Below are 24,407 nucleotides of genomic sequence, written 5' to 3'. Positions count from 1 at the left end.
TTATAGCTACAAAGGATCTTAATCCTTCCCATCGATCAGAGCAATTGTTTACTTCCACCTCCGTAACATCTCTTACTTCCATCTCTAGCCCAGCCGACCTGCTGCTGCAACCCTCACCCATGTCTAATTGTCATCTCCATTATCAGCCGTTCCAGTGCTGTTCCAGCCTCGATTCTCTGTGATCTTTAGCTTATCCTAGACTCTGATGGTTTGACCCTGTCCCCCACCCAATCCCAGACATTCATCCTGTCCTCGCCGCCCCATTCTCACCTTCATGTTTGAACCTCTCCCTGGATTCACCCCTCCGTATCTCCACAATTAATTCCAACAACCATCAACGCTAAAGTGAAAACAGAAAATTCCGGGAAAGCCCAGCAGGTTATGGCAGCCTCTACGGAGAGAGAAACACGGGGTTAACGGTCGGGATTTTCCGCCAGCCCCTCCCTCGGCGTATTTTGCGTTGACGGAGACGGCCCGCCATTGGGCGGAGACGGGACCTTCCAGTTCCACCACTGTCAGTGGGGTTTCCCATCGTTCCAATTGTTTGCACCCTCCCCCATTGGGGAACCCGTGGCGGGAATGGTGGGGGGGGGGGATTACCGTCGGCGGGAACAGTCTGAAAATCCCGCCTGACGTTTCGGGTCTCTGCCCTTTCATGAGAACTGAAGAAAGTTAGAGATGTAATAGGTTTCGACAAAGGGGTAGGTGGGACATGAACAGAAGGAAGGACTGTGATTGGGTGAAAGGCAGTCGAGGTTAAATGACAAAAGGGTTATTTTACACGGCTGAAGAGAATGGTGATGGAGCAAAAATAAAATCTAAAGAAAATAGGTGCTGCTAATTGGGGAAAAAACAAGGAAAGGAAACACAAGGAGAAACATTATGGTCTGAAATAGTTGAACTCAATGTTGAGTTCAAGGCTGCATTGACTTTCAACCTATCACAGGCATTGATTTTGTGCTTGAGCCACCCAGCTCTTTGTCAAAACACATTGGGCGGGGGGATTCTCCGATTGGGCGGAGAATTGTGCCGGGTGCTGGTTTCCCGCCAAATTGGAATTCCCCGTCGCCTCGACAGCGGCGTCAATGCAGTTCAGAACGCACGTACAGTAAACACCGTTGCCATATCATTAGCGGGCCTGGCTCGGTATTCTCCGAGGCCTCCACAATGCTCCGCCTCCAGCGAGCAGGATTCTCCAGCGGGCGAATAGGGAAGCAATGGCAAAGGGCATCAGCCCTCCTCCCCAGATGAAGTTCTGGCGGGTCCGATACCCCGAAGATTGCCACTCTCGGGCATGGCTCCACCCTCACCCCCACAATCTTGGACATCGCCTCAATGAAGGCTATCCAGAACCTGACCAGTCTGGGGCAGAACATGTGGGCATGGTTGGCGAGGCCTCCTTGGCACCGTTTGCATTTGTCCTCAGTTCCTCATCAGTTTTCATTCTTTTTTTAAAATAAATTTAGAGTACCCAATTCAGTTTTTCCAATTAAGGGGCAATTTAGCGTGGCCAATCCACCTAGCCTGCACATCTTTGGGTTGTGGGGGCGAAACCCACGCAAACACGGGGAGAATGTGCAAACTCCACACGGACAGTGACCCAGAGCCGGGATCGAACCTGGGACCTCAGCGACGTGAGGCTACAGGGCTAACCCACTGTGCCACCGTGCTGCCCATCAGTTTTCATTCTTAATTGGACCTTTGCAAGCAGCTTTGGGATATTCTTCAACAATATATGGCATGCTTTGTAAAATCCATGTTGTATTATGTGTTCTTGCAGACAAGTTCTTAACAATTTAAGCAGTAATTTGACACAATTCTCATAGGATTGCCCTCCAGGATCCATTGATTTCCGAAAGATGCAATGTTCTCTCTACAACAACAAGCCAATCCAGGGCAACTTGATGAATGACCATTGGCTGCCATTCTATGGGGGTAAGTACAGAGCATTCTCCTCAATCACAGTACAGTTGAATCATTAGGATCCGAGTGATGTGGACTCGGAGGCTCATTCAATTGACACTAATCTTGCTTAAGAGGATGGGAACATGGAGAAACTCTCAGCTGGGGTTTGCTATCAGAACAACGCAACAGGGCCTCATGATACCATCATAGAATTTACAGTGCAGAAGGAGGCCATACGGCCCATCGAGTCTGCACCGGTTCTTGGAAAGAGCACCCTACCCAAGGTCAACACCTCCACCCGATCCCCGTAACCCAGTAACCCCACCCAACACTAAGGGCAATTTTGAACACTAAGGGCAATTCAGCATGGCCAATCCATCTAACCTGCACATCTTTGGACTGTGGGAGGAAACCGGAGCACTCGGAGGAAACCCACGCACACACGGGGAGGATGTGCAGACTCCGCACAGACAGTGACCCAAGCCGGAATCGAACCTGAGACCCTGGAACTGTGAAGCAATTGTGCTATCCACAGTGCTACCGTGCTGCCCCAGCTACCTGTCTTACTTGGATACTCTCAGAACCTTGTACACATCGTCTAGTGTACATGCAATAATAAGTTTAGCTTCTGTATACCTAATCTAACCTCATCCAGTAAAAATGATGACGAGCTGGATTCACTGATCCCCAAGCCACGTGTATCTCGGCAGCACACCGTTTGCTGGTGGCGGGATTCTCTCTTCCCGCTGCGCCTCAGTGGGATTTCCCATTGACGGGGTGCGCCTCCAGTCAGAAAAAGGAATCCCGGCCAATACGTTTAGAAAGAAGATAATGGCCTTGGAAGCGCTGCAGCTTGACCAGAATAGACCCGAGACTCCGAGGGATGAATTAAGTGGAGAGATTACATCAATTAGGCTTGAATTCCCTGGAATGTAAAAGGGCAAGGTTAAGATTGATTAAGGTTTTTCAGAACTTGGAAGGAATTTGCAAAGGAGAAAGAGAGAGTCATTTCCTCTACGTTGTCCAGAACAAGAGGACATAGCCTGAAAATCGGAGACAGGCTGTCCAGGAGAGAAGTTACGGAATGCTTCCTTTCACCAAGGATGGACTAAGTATGGAATTCTCGCCCATGTGAGCTCAACTTTAAGTCCTAGATCGGTAGACGTTTACTAGTCATGGATAGTGAGAGATATGTGGAAAGTAGGATATAGAACAGCCATACGAACGTACACACCAACGTACGAAATAGGAGCAGGAGTAGGCCACTCGGTCCCTCGAGCCTGCTCCGCCATTCAATCGGATCATGGTCGATGTGATTGTAACCTCCTGCCAACCCCCGATAACCTTTCACCCCTTATTTATCAAGAAACTAATACAATGCCATGCTGACTTTGAATGGCAGAACAGGTTTGAATGGCCTAGTCCTATTTCTGTGTTCCAGACTCCTGTACACCTAACCTTGTGTGCAACTAACTGTGATATAATACCTAATCTAGTGTAAAAGTAATAATGCTATGAATCCTGTGCACACGATGATTAAAAAGTGCCATTCCTACAAAAAGTAATCCATAAAAATCTGGCTTCAATCATTGTATGGAGATCAATGTGGTGGTTTTCAGAGGAGTGGAGATACTAGCAGATTAATTGCCTGAGTGGTCCTATACATTAAAATGTATCTAAGTTACAGCTGTATCTGTGGGGTAACAATTCCCTCTCCAGCACGATCGTAAATGCATCAGTGAAGTTTCCCTCTGATCATTATCTCCAGCAAGATTGTAAACTCATTACCAAAGAACAGGTTTACAATTTTGCCAGAAATATGAAGCACAGGAAATCTTTACAGACACATTTACGATGTTGCAACGTGCAATGACCAGAGGAATTCTGACCCCATGAGAAAAGCATGTAAGGAACAGAAAAAGATGAACACAGCTCATCTCTCTGACCTTCCAACTCCCACAACCAAATTCACTTTAAACTACTTTAGTGCCTGATCCCCATACCTTATCCTGGCTTTCTAATGTTCTGAATTCAGCAGCTGGGTCCGACAAGATAGAAAAGCTCGGACAAATGGTTTTAACCCTCTCAGTACCACCAGTCCCAAAAACTTAAAGGGCAATCTTTGTTTTGTGCCTATCATTGATCTGTCTGCTGCATTGGACTTTCCTTGAGTTTGGTTTAGTGCATCACCGTTGTCTGTGGAGATTTATGTGAGCTTGAACCTTGAACCTTACTCTCTTAATCTTCAATTCAACAGCTCCCAATCAATGTGACCTCAACTGCCTAGCCAAAGGGAAGAATTTCTACTACATGTTTGGTCGTGTCCTGGATGGGACGAAGTGTAGACCTGACTCACCGGATATGTGTATTAACGGGCAATGTCTGGTGAGCAATTTCCCAGAAAAATGATACAAACAGAAAACTGATTTTGCGAACGCGATGAACTGCTGCTGATCAGGCTGAGGGCAGTGGGTTACATTATTGTCAGTGGGGTGTCAGTGATGAGGACCGCTTAACAATACAGGGACGGTCCTCACATCACGTCAGCGGTTTCAGAGCTTGACCCAGCCTTGCCTGGAAACTCCCCAACAGAGGAACATGTCGAAAACTCTCAAGAGGAACAGGACACGTAAACATTTTACTGCTCACTGAAGTCCTTTAGTCAGTGCACATGATCGAAAAGATTTAAACGCCTAATTCGAAATTAGATTTGGGTGGCACTGCTGCCTCACAGTGTCAGGAACCCGGGTTCGATTCCTGCCTTGGGTGAATGTCTGTGTGGAGTTTGCACCTTCTCCCCGTGTCTGCGTGAGTTTTCTCCGGATGCCCCGGTTTCCTCCCATAGCCCAAAAGATCCGCAGGCTAGGTGGATTGGCCCTTCTAAATTGCCCCTAAATAAGGTTAGGTGGGGTTACTGGGATAGGGTGGGGATTAGGTATGTGTCGGGTGATCTTTCAAATTATCAGTGCAGACTCGATGGGCTGAATGCCCTCCTTACTAGGGATTCTATGATTCTATGAAAACTTTTTTTGAGGAATTGCCAATCGATGTTCCAGTTACTTTCCCATCCCCAATACTTCTCCCTAAGGTCCTAAATTACCAGTGTTCCCTGTGTGTGCGTGCATTAATTCATGCAGTGCTGCACAGGCTGCTTCAAGGTCGAACATCCCCTTTAAGATAGCACGTCCCCTTTAAGATAGCATGTGTGCACAGTTGCACAAAATAATTTAGAGGCACTGTCCATTATAAATGGCTGGAAAACATTCAGAGGGGACATTGATTGAGGTTCTACAAGCCTCGAAACTGTGACAGTGAATGTTGGCAGGCTTCTCAACTGCCAAGGCAGAACTAGTCAAAAAGCATGTCCCGTCTTTACCAGGACTGATGCGACAACCCAGGAGGCAGGGCTGTTTTATTTGTTCTGAGGCCAGCAGAGAACCCTGCTCACTGCCGACCCTGGCTCAGAACAGTTAATTCTGTCAAGACGAGGGATAGAGATGGGTGACTTGAATTCCATGCACGGTATTATAATATTCCCAATTTAGCCAATCGGGGGGCAGTCCTAAACGAGATTGGATGTGGGGCATTTCCTATCGAGTCGATCTAACGACGCCAATGCTTCTAATAGCGGGGGTGGTAACACACACCAAGCACGTACAGGTCAGAGTTAGGGCTACCACGTCTTGGGCTCAGTTCCCCCCACTATAAACTAAGCTCCCTGTTGAAGTTGCAGAATTAGTCCTTACATGTGTGTTTTTTGAGCACTTCAAACAATACTGAGCACTGTGTGAAACGTAAACAGAAGCACTTGCATTGACACGGATAAGGGGGAAACCAGTTTCCTACAAGTGAACCTTGTGCGTAGAATGTGGGGCAGGCCCTTCAGAGTAACTGAGGCATGTACACTTCCCTCACATCTGTCTCACCGTTCACATAAGATTCTTTCACTGTCGATTGACTGTAACCGCGCTGAATCAGTGGAGGTACATGTTTTGGTTTCCGCTCTCTTTTGCTTTTCAGAAAGTAGGCTGCGACAGGATCCTCGGCTCAAAGGCCACAACGGATGTCTGCGGCGTTTGCGGAGGACGGAATGACTCGTGCGTCTTGGTCCGGAGAGTGTACCGATCAGCGCTCCCCTCTACTGGTGATTGCCCTGACATTCTGGATGGGTGAATGCCTTGTGCCTTGACTAAAACATGGGTCGGAATTGCCGTGGGCGCTGACAGTCTGCGGTGAACCACAATGCCACGAGCAACACGCAATAGCTGGTGGGACGTGGGAGTAACAGTGCGTGCCCCCTCTGCCAGATTAAAGATCTGAAGTTAAAAAAGAAACTAAAAAAAAAAACTGCTGGAAAGGTACAGCAGTTCAACCAACATCTGCAGCGAGAGTATAAAGAAGGGTATTTGTATTACCCTGTAGAGCACACAGCCTAAACACCACAACCTTTTCCCTTTACAACTGCTGATTGACCTGCTGTGTTTCCAGTGTTATTTTTTTCCAGGACCATGCTGCTCCGAGGCCAGATTTTCATTCCTGTAACAGCCTCCCCGAACAGGCGCCGGAATGTGGCGACTAGGGGCTTTTCACAGTAACTTCATTGAAGCCTGCTCGTGACAATAAGCGATTTTCATTTCATTTAATTTCATTGATTGTCACAACTGATTAGCTGCCAATTATTATTAACCTTGGCCACTCACCTCTCGATACACCTTTCTAGATGCGGCATGGTAGCACAGTGGTTAGCACTGTTGTTTCACAGCGCCAGGGTCCCAGGTTCGATTCCCAGCTTGGGACACTGTCTGTGCAAAGTCTGCACGTTCTCCCCGTGTCTGCGTGGGTTTCCTCCGGGTGCTCCGGTTTCCTCCCACAAGTCCCGAAAGACGTGCTTGTTAGGTGAATTAGGCATTCTGAATTCTCCCTCTGTGTACCCGAAAAGGAGCCGGCATGTGGCGACTAGGGGCTTTTCACAGTAACTTCATTACAGTGTTAATGTAAGCCTCCTGTGAAAATAAAGATTATTATTGTTCATTTAAGAATTTGTCACCCAGTGTTTTTGAACTTTAGCCTTGAGGTGGAGCCGGAGATGTTTCGATTTGTACCTTTAACTTCCTCTTATCAAATAGTTCTCTTTGTTACCTTAGCAAAGACTTAACTTTGTAAAATCAAAATAAAAGCTATTGCACAATCAGTGCTTTGGATGTCCCTTAATAGGAAAGTTATGAGGCCATTGCGAACGTTCAGAGTTGAATTCAAGAGTATATAAGGAGCCACATGAGATACTGGGATTAGCTTATGGGGAGGCGGTGACATAGTGGTATTGTTGCTGGGCCAGTAATCCCAACACCCAGGATAATGATCTGGGGACCCGGGTTCAAATCCCACCACAGCAGGTTATGGAATTTGAACTCAATACAATATCTGAAATTAAAAGGTCTAATTGACAATAATCAATTGTCGATTGTTGGAAAAACCCATCTGGTTCACTAATGTCATTTAGGGAAGGAAATCTGCCGTCCTTACCTGGCCTGGCCTACATGTGACTCCAGACCCACAGCAATGTGGTTGACTCTTGACTGGCATCCTCAAGGGCAATTAGGGATGGGCAATAAATGCTGGCCCAGCCTGCGACACCCATGTTCCATGAACGAATAAAAAAAAGGTTCCACTGGGGTGAAGAAGGCCATGAGACGATTTAATAATGACCCTTAAAATTTTGATAAGTTTTTGGTTCTGTTTTTCTTGGACAGAAGAAAGCTGAGAGGACTCTTGATATTTATTCAAGATCCTGTGGGGTTTGGACAGTGCAAATAGTGAGAGTCTTTTCCCACTCGAGCATCAAGAGCTAGAAGCACGGATTCAAAATAATCATAGAATCCCTACAGTGCAGAAGGAGGCCATTCGGCCCATCGAGTTTGCACCGACCCTCCAAAAGAGCACCCTACCTAGGGCAAATTCCCTGCCCTATCCCCGTACCTCACCTAATCTTTGGACACTAAGGGACAATTTACCATGGACATTCCACCTAACCTGTAACATCTTTGGACTGTGGGAGGAAACCAGAGCACCCGGAGAAAACCCACGCAGACACGGGAGAACGCACAGACTCCACAGAGACGGAATTGAACCCGGGTCCCGGGCGCTGTGAGGCAGCAGTGCTAACCACTGTGCCACCAGCATGGGCAAAAGGAGGTGAAGTGTTGTGAGGAAAACCTTTCTCACCCAGCGGTTGATTGGGGTCTGGGATGGACTTCCTGGGAGGCTGGTGGAAGCAGGTTCAATAGAGGTAGTCTGCACTGTAAAGATTCTGTGATGGGGGTGAATAGATTACGATGATTGCCAATGGTGGGGGGGCCTTTCCACAAGGCCATCAATTTAAAATTGCCACTTTAGAATAGGGATCGCATGTTGGATATATTTCTCCGAAACTGATAGTTATTGGAGCAGAAAATGCTTAGCCACAGGGAACGGTTGAGACGGAGATCTTCGAAGCGAAATTGGACAAATTTTAGAAGCAGAGAAAATGTAGAGTTATGGGGCGAGGTTGCGCAGTGGGATCAGTTTTGGATTCTTCTTGCTCGGAGCTAGCACAAACAGAATGGGCTGATGTCCCTTTGTTATAAGCTTCTATATCGTATTTTATAATTTTACAGTATTTTACTATGGCTCATTGATTATATTCTATGATGTCCACAACAGAAATTTTTATTATTTAAATGTCTTGCACAGTTTTGTAAACTACGTGTTTAATACTTGTATAATAAATCACCACTTGCCCCAATTTCTGAACTAATTTTTATTACAATTTTTCTCACTAATCCTAGGTTACTTTGGTTACAATAATGTAACTGTAATCCCAGCAGGAGCCACGAACATCAAAGTTACAGACAACAGCAGGAACTACCTGGGTAAGTCAACCTCTCATTCTGGAGGATAAGGGCATAGTGTAGGTTAGATGGCCTTTAGTTTTTTTCCATATCGGTGCAACATCGAGGGCCGAAGGGCCTGTACTGCGCTGTATCGTTCTATGTTCTATGTTCTATTTATAAGAGTTCAAAGGTTGCGGCTGCAGTACGCGCCAAACTAGCTGCCATTTTCCTTGTACTGAGTCAGCTGATTGCAGACAGGACTGAGCTCGACTCCAGTAGGTTAGTTCATGACAAATCAGCCAGGGATCCCACTCTTTTAAAATAAATTTTGAGTGTCCAATTCATTTTTTTCCAATTAAGGGGCAATTTAGCGTGGCCAATCCACCTACCCTGCACATCTTTGGGCTGTGGGGGCGAAACCCACGCAAACACGGGGAGAATGTGCAAACTCCCCACGGACAGTGACCCAGAGCCGGGATCGAACCTGGGACCTCGGCGCCGTGAGGCAGCAATGCTAACCGCTGCGCCACCATGCTGCCCAGGTAGCTGTCTACCTACTCTGACAGGCGGCGCTCCTGATGGCAATGATCACTCCAGGCTTGTGCACAAACATCAAGGTTGACTCAGCAGTGCAATCCTGAGGGGGGGTGCTACATTGTCGGAAGTGCTGTCTTTTGGATTAGGCAGTGAGCTGTGCTCCCATTTGGCGGAGGTTAACGGTCCCGTTGACACCATTTTGAAGAAGCGCGGGGGAGCTTTCCCCGGTGCCCTGGTCAAGATTTATCCGTCAGTTAAACCTCAGAACAGATTATTTAGTCTTTATCACATTGCTGTTTGTGGGCACTTGCTGTGAGCAGACAAACATGCTTAATTGACTGTTTCGCACTTTGAGCCACCCAGTGGTGGTGAGCAGCATTACATAAATGTGCGCCTTCCCTTTTGTATTTTTTTAACCTGCCATTTCAAAGTGTTCCTCAATGGTTCAACTAATTACAGAATGCATTATGTATGAAGCTACTACCTGATAAATAATTAGCAGTTGGGGGGAAAACTCTGCTGCAGGAAGTGATGCAGTGTCCGCCATGGAGGAATAACATACTTGGCTTCCTGTGGTGATTGTACCTTGAAGGGTAACACAGCAGAGTAAGGGTCACCTGGTCTGGGGGGGGGGGGGGGGGGCAATTGGGACTCAGAGTGGGTAATCACCCCAGGGGGTGGAGTCCTCTCAGGCAAGAGGCGCGTCGGGAATTCGGTGAAGCCATGCCGCTGCTAAACAATACTTCATTAATAAATCCTGTTTTGTGTCCGTTAATGAAGTTGGTGAGAGTGCACCAACTTCCCTTTCCAACAAATCGATAATATCAGCATAAACAAGACTGAGAGTTCTGGCAATCCTTGGGTTTGAACCCATGACCGTTATAGTATAACACTCAGCCACATGAGCTATCACACCTCCAGCTACAGATTGTGTTCTTTTAGGAAGCAGTAATTAGTGGCTTTGAAATACGTATGATTAATAAGTCAAATTTCTTGCTGCCTAAACAAACGGGCTGTTGTGAATCTATTACAGGGCTGTCAGTAGAATAAATGATTGTGAATCCCAGAGTCCAGCGCTGTACTTCCACAGAGGTTCAGCAGGTGCTTCTTGGGCACTTGGGGGGGGGGGGGGGGGGGGGGGGGCGTGCGGAGAGGGGGAGATTTTGGTCATCGGCCCTATTGTGGCTCAGAGTCAAATCTGTCTGATGGTCTTCCAGCAAAGGAGCCTCAGCGTGTTTACCATGTTGATGGTACCATATAAATACAACCTGTTTTTGATACCCATGATTGCATTCACTAGCCCCAAAATTAGTTTTGTGTTGAAGAGAAGGTGTTTCTCTTTTGATGATGAGATTTGAAAGACCAAGGCCCATGGTATAGGACACACGCCCAAGGCCCATGGTATAGAACACACGCCCAAGACTCATGGTATACGACACATTCCCAAGGCCCATGGTATAGGACACACGCCCAAGGCCCATGGTATAGGACACAAGCCCAAGGTCCATGGTATAGGTCACACGCCCAAGGTCCATGGTATAGGACACATTCCCAAGGCCCATGGTATAGGACACACGCCCAAGGCCCATGGTATAGGACACATTCCCAAGGCCCATGGTATAGGACACATTCCCAAGGCCCATGGTATAGGACACATTCCCAAGGCCCATGGTATAGGACACACGCCCAAGGCCCATGGTATAGAGCACACGCCCAAGGCCCATGGTATAGGACACATTCCCAAGGCCCATGGTATAGAGCACACGCCCAAGGCCCATGGTATAGGTCACACGCCCAAGGCGCATGATATAGGACACATTCCCAAGGCCCATGATATAGGACACATTCCCAAGGCCCATGGTATAGGACACATTCCCAAGGCCCATGATATAGGACACATTCCCAAGGCCCATGATATAGGACACATTCCCAAGACTCACGGTATAGGACACATTCCCAAGGCCCATGGTATAGGACACATTCCCAAGACTCATGGTATAGGACACATTCCCAAGGCCCATGATATAGGACACATTCCCAAGACTCACGGTATAGGACACATTCCCAAGGCCCATGGTATAGGTCACATTCCCAAGGCCCATGATATAGGACACATTCCCAAGACTCACGGTATAGGACACATTCCCAAGGCCCATGGTATAGGACACACTCCCAAGGCCCATGGTATAGGTCACACGCCCAAGGTCCATGGTATAGGACACATTCCCAAGGCCCATGGTATAGGACACACGCCCAAGGCCCATGGTATAGGACACATTCCCAAGGCCCATGGTATAGGACACATTCCCAAGGCCCATGGTATAGGACACATTCCCAAGGCCCATGGTATAGGACACACGCCCAAGGCCCATGGTATAGAGCACACGCCCAAGGCCCATGGTATAGGACACATTCCCGAGGCCCATGGTATAGAGCACACGCCCGAGGCCCATGGTATAGGACACATTCCCAAGGCCCATGGTATAGGACACATTCCCAAGACTCATGGTATAGGACACATTCCCAAGACTCACGGTATAGGACACATTCCCAAGGCCCATGGTATAGAACATACGCCCAAGGCCCATGGTATAGGACACATTCCCAAGGCCCATGGTATAGAACACATTCCCAAGGCCCATGGTATAGGACACACGCCCAAGGCCCATGGTATACAACACATTCCCAAAGCCCATGGTATAGGACACATTCCCAAGACTCACGGTATAGGACACATTCCCAAGGCCCATGGTATAGGACACATGCCCAAGGCCCATGATATAGGACACATTCCCAAGGCTCATGGTATAGGACAGGCCTATAAGGCCCATGGTATAGGGCACACGCCCAAGGTGCATGGTATAGGACACACTGCCAAGGTCCATGGTATAGGACACACGCCCAAGGCCCATAGTATAGGACACACGCCCAAGGCGCATGGTATAGGACACACTGCCAAGGTCCATGGTATAGGACACACGCCCAAGGCCCATGGTACAGGACACATTCCCAAGGCCCATGGTATAGGACACATTCCCAAGGCCCATGGTATAGAACACATGCCCAAGGCCCATGGTATAGGACACACTCACAAGGCCCATGGTATAGGACACATTCCCAAGGCCCATGGTATAGGACACATTCCCAAGGCCCATGGTATAGAGCACACGCCCAAGGCCCATGGTATAGGTCACACGCCCAAGGCGCATGGTATAGGACACACGCCCAAGGCCCATGGTATAGGACACATTCCCAAGGCCCATGGTATAGGACACATTCCCAAGGCCCATGGTATAGGACACATTCCCAAGACTCACGGTATAGGACACATTTCCAAGGCCCATGGTATAGGACACATTCCCAAGACTCACGGTATAGGACACATTCCCAAGGCCCATGGTATAGGACACATTCCCAAGACTCACGGTATAGGACACATTTCCAAGGCCCATGGTATAGGACACACGCCCAAGGCCCATGGTATAGGACACATTCCCAAGACTCACGGTATAGGACACATTCCCAAGACTCACGGTATAGGACACATTTCCAAGACTCATGGTATAGGACACATTCCCAAGGCCCATGGTATAGGACACATTCCCAAGGCCCATGGTATAGGACACATTCCTAAGGCCCATGGTATAGGACACATTCCCAAGGCCCATGGTATAGGACACATTCCCAAGACTCACGGTATAGGACACAGTCCCAAGGCCAATGGTATAGGACACATTCCCAAGGCCGATGGTATAGGACACAGTCCCAAGGCCCATGGTATAGGACACAGTCCTAAGGCCCATGGGAAAGGACACACGCCCATGGCCCATGGTATAGGAGACACTCCCCATTTTGCCAAGAGAACAGATGAAATAATTCATAAATGTAGACAGTAAATTTATGGTTTTTTAACTTACGTTTGAAGATTTTTGAAGGGTGGAAAGGTTGAGGAAGGTAAGGAGTTGCACAGCTTCGAGGTCATGGTTCAAGTCGGAGGCCTTTGTAATGATTTTTAGTTGTATTGGAGCTATGTATTCAAAGGGAGCTCTTGTGATGTAGTGGGTAGTGTCTCTGCCTCGAAAGCAGAAGCCCCAGGCTCAAGTCACCAGGATTTGACAGCCAGGAAAGATGTACGTGTTCATAACTTGGCCAAACAGGTTGACTATGAACCTGCAAATACTTCCAACACAAAGACAGGCTTTAAGACAGAGCCCTGCCTAGCCATGTGATGGAGCCTCTGCCATCACTATCCATAGCCGACTACAGCACTGCATGTTGTCACAGCAACCTGGAGTCCCTGCGTGAACTGTACACACCACCAACAAATATTCAAAGCTATTTTAAGGCTGGCGGTCCTGAAGCCTTTGACGCTCAGTTATACGGTCGGCAAAGGTTGATTTGGTGAATTTGCATCCTGGAGTTCCCAGGTGGGAATGAGTCAGAGCGAGGCAGTCTCTGTTCTAACGTCCATGGATGGCGTTGGCCACTGGACATATTCTGGATCAGGATCATGCGATTAATTGAATGAAGTTTTCAGATGATTCCCTGGCCTCTCTGGCTGATTAATCACAGACGTCGGCGCTGGTTCCACAATCTGTCTCGTACTCTGCTGCCCTCAAGTAAACAATCCTACTAAGCATTTGTGGAAAGTGATAAAAGTTGTTTATTTTTATTATTGGTCTCTGGTCCCTGTGCCTCCTGGGCATTCTCAGCCGCTCCGATCTCTGATTCAGAAACTGCCCTGGCGAAGCTTCCAGTATGTTACTAATCCATAAAAAACACTGCAAAGTAAACAAAGCAGCTACAGATGGTGCAAGCGAGGGTGCTGGGAGTGGGGGTGGGGGGTGGAGGGTCAGTGGGGGTGAAGGGGTACGCTGCCTGTGAAGTGGATGATGTGAGTGGGAGTGTTGGCGGGGTTGGGGGGGGGAATGCTGCTTGTGGATTCCCCTTCAGAACTATCTCACCCATCAAACATCTTTCAACAAGGATGTCTTCTCTTTCAACAGTTAATTCATCCTCCCGGGTCTGTAAAATCCTCAACCATCGAAGGTGTCCTATGTCATATAGCTGACGATGGGAGTTATATTATCCCTAAGATTACATCATTGGCCCATGAAAGTGTGGGTACAAAGGTATGCTGCCAATTCCAAAGGAGGGGTGGTATTTGTCCGGCCATGATAGGCAGTCATTTTCTCAGTGCCCTGCCAAGCGGCATAGGGGACCATGTTCTTCCAAACTTGCCGATCCTGACAACAGTGGAAGAGCTCGTTGTTGAAGTTCTGATTAAACCTGTCTTTAATGGTGTTGAGCTGCTTTCTGTTCTTCGCCCATGAATCCTTCTGAGGCAGTGCAACGCCTCTGCATAGATAATGGACGGGAATGGTTGCAAAATGGGGTTGACAGACTTGCATTGACATTGGCCCCATTATAAAAGGGGCCTCCTGTCTGCTTCAGGTGATAATTAATTGTTAATAATTAAATCGGGGTCATAAATAGGACCCCGTTTACCATTTTAGACAACAAAAGGACAGAGTATGATCAGGCGACAACCTGTCCCAAGGAGAGCGAAAACAGTCCACCAAGTACAGGTGATGAATTCAGGATTAAGCTCACAAGTAATTGAACAGCAGCCACCCAAGAACAAAACATCCCCGTTGCTACATGTCACCGTTATTGGGCATTTCCAGGTCCCTCTGATTCAGAAAGTGTGGATTACTGTGTTCAGCCACACTGGTCTGAAATCCTGGATCCCCAATGGGGAGTGAGAAAATACCGACAATCCCAAAACATGAGCTTATATTTCCTCAATGTTGCCTCGTTAAATTGTCAGGTGGCACGTGTAGGGCCTCCCGCGATTCTCCCACGCGGCGTAGGGAGCGGAGAATCGCGGAAGGGCCCCCCGACTAATTTCACGACCCCCTGGCGCCCCCCGCAATTATCCCCCCCCCCCCCCTCCCCCCGCTCAGAAGAATCGGCACTCGCCGTTTTTCACGGCAACCGCCGATTCTCCAACCCGGATGGGCCGAGCGGCCTGCCGTTCACGACCGGTTCACGACGGCGGCAACCACACCTGGTCGCTGCCATCGTGAAACGGGTGTGAGATGCCCGTTTGGGGCTTGTAGGGGGCCTGGTGGGGAATGAGCACCACGACTGTGCTCGGGAGGGGACAGGCCCGCGATCGGCGTCTCAATCGGACACACTATTTCCCCTCCGCCGCCCCGCAAGATCAAGCCGCCACGTCTTGCGAGGCTGCTGAGGGGAAAGACGGCCACCGCGCATGCGCGGGTTTGAGCTGTCAGCCGTCGTGACTTCAGCCGCGCATGCGCGGGTTGGAGCCGGCCAACCTGCGCATGCGCGGCTAACGTCACATAGGCGCCACTGTCGTGTCACTCTCGGCGTGCTGCCCGGCGGCCGACAGTTACCGGGGCGAGGAGCGGCCTCCAAGGCCATTGTGAAACTCGGCCGAGTTCACGACGGCCCTCCCGATTTTTCCCGGGAGCGGAGAATCGCGCCCGTAGTCTTTATCGATTAGTTCTTCAGCCAAGAGATTAATTCCACGCTCCCGTGTTCCACATCAAGGGCTTCTCGGGGTTATTATCTAGTACAAGTTCTAACCTGGCAGGCCGAGAGAGCAAAATCAGATGGTAGAAGCATTTGGTGAGCCCTTGACACCGGAGTTTGCAGTTTAATGGCGCGACTTTAATGCGTTTTCAAATGATTTAAGTACAAATACAATGAGAAAAAAATACTTGTGGCTTTGGTCCGCAAACTGCAAATGTCCGATTTCTTGGAGAGGAGAATGACCATCATTAAACGTGAGATCATTGGGAGGGTCTATCTGGAAGCATGTGTAAGATACTTCTTCTGGCACAAAACACTGTCTGCTGGGACAGGTCTTCAGCTACAACATTGGAGAATAGGCTGATAAATCCAATGCCATGTCCATGTTCTGCCTGACATTTCCATGTCGGGCTCCCTTGGGTGATGAGTTTCATCGATGCAATCTGAAATGGAGGGAAGTATTTGTGTTAAAGGAGGTCAGAACCATAGGCTTGGCCAAGTGTACCACCCCAATTAGGGAAAGACATGGCATTAGTGAGTCCCGTGGAAATGGCAGCAGCTTGGCTCATTCACCCATCAGTTGTACAATCAGGGGAAACAGTCCCTTGAGGGAGAAGCTGTTCAATGGGTGTTAGGAAACTGTAATCCATCTCCCAACTGAAATATCATTTGAGGTACCAAGGTTTTTAGATCCGAGCATTAATTCTTTTGCATATACTTTCCATTTTGGCATAATTCCCATCAGCTGAATTCTGCCTAGCTGCTGGGAAAAGCTTTGCACCAAATAAATGTCTCATCATCCATCCTCCGATGACCTCCCATCTCGATTGGCATTTCTCCATTTCCCGCATCAGACAACCTGTGCCCTTTTCAGAGAAGAGATGGCAATTGTGTGCCCCATTATCCATGTCTTTGTGCTGTGATTTAGTAATCAGAGGAGGTTATCATCCCATCAAACTGCTCTTCACTGAAGTCCGTGACCCAGACGTGTCCAGCCTATTGCCCCTTTAGCATCCAAAGATGTGCAGGTTTGATGGGACAGCACGGTAGCACAAGTGGATAGCACTGTGGCTTCACAGGGTCCTAGTTTAGATTCCCCGCTGCGACACCGTCTGTGCGGAGTCTGCACGTTCTCCCCGTGTCTGCGTGGGTTTCCTCCAGGTGCTCCGGTTTCATCCCACAGTCCCAAAGACGTGCAGGTTAGTTGGATTGGCCGTGATAAATTGCCCTTAGTGACCAAAAAGGTTAGGAGGAGTTATTGGGTTCTGGGGATAGGGTGGAAGTGAGGGCTTAAGTGGGTCGGTGCAGACTCGATGGGCCGAATGACCTCCTTCTGCAGTCTATGTTCTATGTTAGGTAGGCTTACGAAGAATAGGGGGGGGGGGGGGGGGGGGAGTGGGCCCAGGTGGGGGTGCTCTTTCAGTGAGTCAGTGCAGACTTGATGGGTCGAATAGCCTCCTTCTGCACTGTAGGGATTTTATTCCATTGCCCCATCCCATGGTGTAGGAGATCAGTGGTCAATATGTTGTCCCACGACTATGGATAATTCGATTTTTGATTGCGTTGATTATGAGCAATTACATTTTTCGTTGCAACGCTTCTGTTTTCTCTCTGCAGCTTTAATAAATGGCAAAAATCACTACGTGATTAATGGGAACTGGGTTATAGACTGGCCCGGGGAATTTGATGTCGCTGGCACCAAAGTGCTCTACAAGCGTTCTGCTGGCAACCATGAGACTATTGAAGCGGCAGGACCGACAGCAGAGGATCTCCATGTGATGGTACAAATCTTTATGTAAAATGTGTGGTGATTATTTCTCACGGAAAGTGATTCGTTACACGTCCGTCACTATTTGCACAATTCCTACCGGTGGGGCTTTAGCAGCGGTGATGGTAACAGCATGGAAACGTGCGACAGGCACTTCCGAGCCCGAAATCCCCTGATGCGGTGTCCCTGTTCAGCCATCAAACTCCGCTTGGAATGCTTTGCTCAGCTGACAAGAACATCGAAATTCATTCTCTGCTGCCTTCGCCGATTTAAGAACAAAGAACAAAGAAAAGTACAGCACAGGAACAGGCCCTTCGGCCCTCCAAGCCTGTGCCCATCATGATGCCTTAACTTTAAAAAATACCTGCTACCCTCACTCGGCCCGTATCCCTCTATATCCTCCATCTTCGTGTACCCATCCAGATGCCTCTTAAATGTTGCTAATGTGCCTGTTTCCACCACATCCCCTGTTCCAGGCACCCACCTCTCTCTGCGTCAAAAACCTACACTTAAACTTTCCCCCTCTCCCCATGAACCTGTGACCCCTTAAATTGACACTTCCACCCTTGGAAAGAGCCTCTGACTGTACCCCATTCCCCCCCCCCCCCCCCCCACCCCCCACCCCCGGTCTATGCATCTCATTATTTTGTAGACCTCCCCCTTAGCCTCCATCTTTCCAGTGAAAACATTCCTAGTTTATTCAACCTCTCCTCATAGCCAACACCCTCAAGACCAGGCAACGTCCTGATGAACCTTCTTTGCCCTCTCTCCAAAGCATCCTTCTGATAATGTGGTAACCAGAACTGCACGCAATACTCCAAATGCGGCCTAACCAAGGCTTTATACAGCTGCAGCATGATTTCCTAACTCCTGTACTCAATGCCCCCCCCCCCCCCCCCCCCCCGGCTGATGAATGCAAACAGGCCATGTGCCTTCTTAATCACCTCGGCCACCTCACCACCAGAAACAATTGCTAACATGACATTTTTACCTCAAGTTGATTTTCTCACAATTCAAGGACTTAGAAAGAACCCAATGCTAGTTCAGAAAAGACAGAAAGCTGCTGAAACAAATGGCATCTGCTGAGCCATATTTATCATTAACTTCATAAATAGTTTCTCGGAACATAGAACCCTTCTGTTAATTATTTATAACAAAACCATCGACACCTGTGTAAAGAATGTATACGTGACGTTCAGAGACTATTTCCTCAGGTGGATGTAGCAGTTACAAGGGGGCAAAACTATAAGGTTCAGGATGGGAGATATAGGAGGGATGTCCGAGGTAGGTTCTTTACTCAGAGAGTGGTTAGGGTGTGGATGGACTGCCTGCTGTGATCGTGGAGTCGGACACTTTAGGAACTTTCAAACGGTTATTGGATAGGCACATGGAGCACACCAGAATGACAGGGAGTGGGATAGCTTGATCTTGGTTTCGGACAATGCTCGGCACAACATCGAGGGCCGAAGGGCCTGTTCTGCGCTGTACTGTTCTATGTTCTATGATCTCATTCTAAATACTGAATAAATTAAATATTTTCTTGTCAGGTTTCTCAGCTTGCAGGTTCCTTTTCTTTTTGAATCATAGAATGAGGCCATTTGGCCCATTTCGCTTGTTCTGGTTTTTTTTGAAAGTGGCATCGAATCAAGTATTTCCCCCCTGACCCCGCAAATTTTCAAGTTTTAAAAAAATTCTTTCATGGGGATGTGGGTGTCGCCGGCAATGCCAGCATTTGTTGTCATAGACATTTCATAGAATTTACAGTGCAGAAGGAGGCCATTCTGGACCGCCCCATCACCGGCCCATGGAAAGGGCACCCTACCTAAACCCACACCTCCACCCTATCCCCTTAACCCAGTAACCCCATCTAACCTTTTTGGACACTAAGGGCAATTTATCATGGCCAAGCCACCTAACCTGCTCATCTTTGGATTGTGGGAGGAAACGGGAGCACCCGGAGGAAACCCACGCACACACGGGGAGAACGTGCAGACTCCGCACAGACAGTGACCCAAGCCGGGAATCGAACCTGGGACCCTGGCGCTGTGAAGCAATTGTGCTAACCACTGTGCTACCGTGCCGCCCCTCTTTTCCCTTGAGAATGTGCTGGTGAGCCTGTGCACTCTAGGAGGTGTAGGTACACCCACAGTGCTGTTAGGGAGATAGTCCCAGGACTTTGTCCCGACGACAGTAAAGAAACGGCGATATAGATTCGGGTCTGGGCGGTGCATGTTTTGGAGGGGAACTTTCACACATTTAATTCCTTTTACAGAAGTTATTGTTGAATCCCATTCCACCATCTTTTCAGGCAATGCATTCAGATCATAGCAACTCACTACGTCAAAAAAATTCTCCTCATCCTCCCTCTGAATCCTTTGATCTATTAACTGAGGCATAGAATATAACAGCATGGTGGTTATGCTCGAACTGTATAAACATTGGCTCGGCCACAAGTTGAGTACTGTGCGGAGTTCCGGTCACTTCATTGCATAAAGGATGTGATTGAGTTAGAAAGGGTACAGAGGTGATTTATGAGGATATTGCCAGGACTGGAAGATTGCAGCTCTGAAGAAAGATTGGATAGTCTGGGGATGTTCTCCGTGGGATGGAGGAGGCTGAGGGGAGATTTGATCGAGATGTACAAAACTGTGAGGAGCCTGGGTAGAGTAGATGGGGAGAGCCTATTTACTTGAGCAGAGAGATCAGTGACTCCGGGGGTAGGGATTTACGGTGATTGGTAGAAGGGTTAGAGCGGAGGTGAGCGTCATAACCCCCATGAGGACCACGGTGAAACTATTATTGATCTCCCTGTGTGACTCGTGGAGTACAAGCTCCCCAGACAGAGAGCGGGGAGTGGAGGCCATCTGTCTGGGGCTCGTTATGTGCTGATATAAAAGTTGTCCCAAAGCAGGGACTAGACAGATTAGTCCTCCCAGCAAGGATTGTACTGGGAGTGAGATGCTGCTTCGCACCTCTGTATAATAGTTAAAATCATTTAACCTCCAATCTTCGCTTGCTTCCACAAGTTACCAAACTGGCGACGAGGATTATAAGAAAGTCCGGACTCGCTCGCAGAACTGCCTGACTGCCGGGAGTTTCTGCTTGGGACATAACATTGTAACGATTTAACATACCATTATTTGGGAAAGTTGCCGCTTCGCTATACCAAGGCACAATTGGCGACCGACACTGGGGAGCCTTTGAAAATCGTGGATACCACTTTGACTCCGGTAATGCAGTCGGTTCGACTCCCGCTGGTTGTAGTCAGAGACCAGGATCAAATTCATTGGGGTGCGACTGGTTACGGGTCCATCATTTCGAATGGTGCCAGGTCTTTCAGATGGGCACTGGCAGCCTGTACGACTTGCTGGGTAAATACCCCAAAGTGTTCCAGGATGGTCTGGGTAAAGGCGGCCAAAGCTCATATCTACGTGGATCCTGAGGCTCAACCTCGATATTTCAAGGCGAGACCTAATGCTTTGAGTATAAGAATTGGCAAGTCATGTTGCAGCTGTACAGAACCTTAGTTAGGCCACACTTGGAGTATAGTGTTCAATTCTGGTCGCCACACTACCAGAAGGGCGTGGAGGCTTTAGAGAGGGTGCAGAAGAGATTTACCAGGATGTTGCCTGGTATGGAGGGCATTAGCTATGAGGAGCGGTTGAATAAACTCGGTTTGTTCTTGCTGGAACGACGGAGGTTCAGGGGCGACCTGATAGAGGTCTACAAAATTATGAGGGGCACAGACAGAGTGGATATTCAGAGGCTTTTCCCCAAGGTAGAGTGGAATACTAGGGGGCATAGGTTTAAGATACGAGGGGCAAGGTTTAGAGGAGATGTACGAGGCAAGTTTTTATAACACAGAGGGTAGTGGGTGGCTGGAACTCGCTGCCGGAGGAGGTGGTGGAAGCAGGAACGATAGTGACATTTAAGGGGCATCTGGACAAATACATGAATAGGATGGGAATAGAGGGATACGGACCCAGAAAGTGTAGAAGATTTTAGTTCAGACGGGCAGCATGGTCAGCACGGGCTTGGAGGGCCGAAGGGCCTGTTCCTGTGCTGTACTTTTCTTTGTTCTTTGTTTCTTTGTTCTTTGTTGATGGAGGTCGATGCAGAACTTCAGTGCCTGCGAAAGCAACGGGTAATGCAGCAGGTGCAGTTTGGGGAGTGGGCCACGCCTGTGGTGCCAGTAATGAAGCCCGAAAAGACTGTCAACTTTGCGGAGATTTTAAACTCATTGTAAACAGGGCCACGTGTTTGGATCAATACCCGATGCCCTGTGTAGAAGGTTTGTACACCAGATTGGCTGGAGTCATGTGTAACTGCAACCCAGAGTTCAGAGAGTTTGTCACCATTAATAATCATCGGGGATTGTTTGATACACCCATGGCCCGTTTGGGGTTTCATTGGCCCTGGAGATCTTTCAGTTTGTGATGGGCCTCCCGAAAGTGGCTGTCGACTTCGACGACATATTCAATACATGATCTACAGAAAAGGAACATATGGCTGACCTTCAGGACGTGCTTCGGCAGTTTTTCAATGTCGCCGCCCGGCTGAAGAGGAGCAAATGTGTGTTCCACGCTAAAGTGGTGACCTATCTCAGTTCCAGGGTGGGCAGGGGTGGTCTACACCCAGTGGAGGATATGGTTTGCACAATAAAAGGGGCCCCGACCTCGAAGAACTCCGTGAAGCTCCTGTCGGTTTTGGGCCTGGTCAGTTACTGCGGAAAGCTCGTTGCCAGTTTGGCTGCTCTGTTGGCTCTGCTCCATGTGCAGAAGGACCAGGAATGGCGCTGGGGCACTTCACGGGACAAAGCATTTGGTGCTGTTAAAAAAATGTTTGTCTTATGGTCCGGCTAGGCCTCTAATATTGACTTGCGTTGCTTCCGCCTATAATCTATAGGGCTGCATCGCAACCTATAGTGTTTGCTTCGAGGACTCTGGTGGACGCAGAGCGACGTTACGCTGGCCGTGAGCGCCCCATCCCCACCCGTGGCGGATGAGGTGATTGCGATCCTGAATTTCACGGATACCTTGCCGGTGACGGCTGCTCAGGTACGGGCATGGTCACTGCAGGACACGGGATTGATGAAGCTTCCTCTCACGCTGTTGGGTGGCGGGAAGAAGGAGGCCATTCTGGTGACCCTCCGGCCTTTCACCCAGAAATTTGCTGTAGAAGATGGCATCATATTGCGGGGCGCGTGGGTGGTCACCCCCCCCACACCCCCCCCCCCCCCCCCCACACCCCCCCCCCCCCCCCCCCCCCCCCCCGCTCCACGCACAGGGGCAGGAGACCCCGCTGCAGAACCTTCACAGTGGCCACCTGGGTGCCTCTAAAATGTAAATGTTGGCCCGCAGTTATGTCTGGTGGCCCGGCATCAATGGGGGCATTGAGGGGGTCACCGCAGTTGCTTGGCAATCCAGAAACAGCGGAAATGCTCACCGGCAGCCTTGTGACATCTGTGGGAATGGCTGGGACGTCCATGGGTCCGCCTCCACGTGGATTTTGCAGGATCGTTATTGGGTTCCACATTCCTCATGGTTGTGGACGACCCTTCGAAGTGGCTGAAGGTCTGCAAGGTGGCCTGCACAACGTCCAGGGCCACGGTAGAGAAGCTCCAGGGAATTGTTAGCACCCATGGGATCCCATGGTGACAGATAATGGGTCGCCATTCACCAGCGAGGGAAATCCCGGCTCTGTGAAGAGGAACGCCATTCGGCATGTTCGGACCATTCCTCCTCCAATGGTTTAGCAAAACGGCCGGTCCAGACCTTCAGGAGGGGTTTGAATAAGCAATCCGCAGGATCTATGGATACTCGGCTGGCGAGGTTCCTTTGTAATTATGGCAGAACGCCCCATGTGACAACGGGAATGGCCCCTGCAGAGCTCCTGGTGGGCCTCAGACACGGAACCCAGCTGAGTCTCACGTTTCTGAGTCTCGGCACAACAGGAAACTCAGAAATGAGATCACGACTTGAGGGCGCCAGGGCGAACATTTCACGCTGGGGATGCTGTCGACGCCTGCAATTCTGGGGCTGGAGCTCTGTGGCTCCCAGGTGTCCTACTAGAACGAACAGGTCCGTTACCCTATAAGGTACGTGTTCAGGGAAAGGTCCGGCTCGAGCATTTGGACCACCTGATGAAGCGGGAACCCGTACGTCGCGACAACCGACTGGCAGCATTGGTGTCTCCGCCGCATCAGGAGCCACCCCTCAGCCCGGGGTGCCAGCCACACGGGTCGCATCGCCCAATCCAGCAGGAGGAGGGTGATTCGGAATCTGACATGGAGGCAGAGGGTCCAGCGGACGTCGACTTAGCGCAACTGAAGCCCCAACAGTCCCTCTTCGGCGGTCAGCCAGGGAGCAGTGATCAGCGAACCGCAACACTCCACCCAACCCTGAACCGCCTCAGGCAGAGGCACAGCCATGGACAGAGCGGTGCACAAGTCCCCCCGCTATCGGGGCATTTTCAGACTTTGTGGGGAGGGGTGTGGCATAACCTCCGCAAGTACCACGGGGAAACCATTATTGACCTTTCCACTGGGCTCATGGAGCACGAGCTCCCCCGATAGGTAACAGAGGCCATCAAACTGGGGCTGATTATGTATTGATAAAAGCTGCCCAAAGTAGGGCCTGGACAGATTAGTCCTCCCAGCAAGGATTGTACTGGGAGCGGGATGTTGCTTCACACAGACCTCTGTATATAGTTAAAGTAAATGAATGTTCAATCTTCGCTTGCTTCCTCAAGTTACTAAAGTGAGGAAA

General features: G+C 49.2%; 1 protein-coding gene across 4 annotated transcripts in view; it reads left to right on the top strand.

Moving 5' to 3' along the window:
• The window catches only part of LOC119953366 (ADAMTS-like protein 5), a 139,378-nt gene that overhangs the window by 100,754 nt on the left and 14,217 nt on the right, over positions 1-24,407 (top strand). For all 4 annotated transcript variants that reach the window (XM_038777559.1, XM_038777557.1, XM_038777558.1 and 1 more), the window contains 5 exons: positions 1,827-1,935; positions 4,163-4,290; positions 5,926-6,049; positions 8,730-8,813; positions 17,490-17,653. In XM_038777559.1, the coding sequence (XP_038633487.1) occupies positions 1,827-1,935; positions 4,163-4,290; positions 5,926-6,049; positions 8,730-8,813; positions 17,490-17,653 (609 nt within the window). The remainder of the gene's footprint in view (positions 1-1,826; positions 1,936-4,162; positions 4,291-5,925; positions 6,050-8,729; positions 8,814-17,489; positions 17,654-24,407) is intronic.

This window comes from Scyliorhinus canicula, chromosome 18 (assembly GCF_902713615.1).
Source record: "Scyliorhinus canicula chromosome 18, sScyCan1.1, whole genome shotgun sequence".
In the NCBI taxonomy this organism is placed as follows: domain Eukaryota; kingdom Metazoa; phylum Chordata; class Chondrichthyes; order Carcharhiniformes; family Scyliorhinidae; genus Scyliorhinus; species Scyliorhinus canicula.
This window is presented reverse-complemented; position numbering and strand designations above follow the sequence as displayed.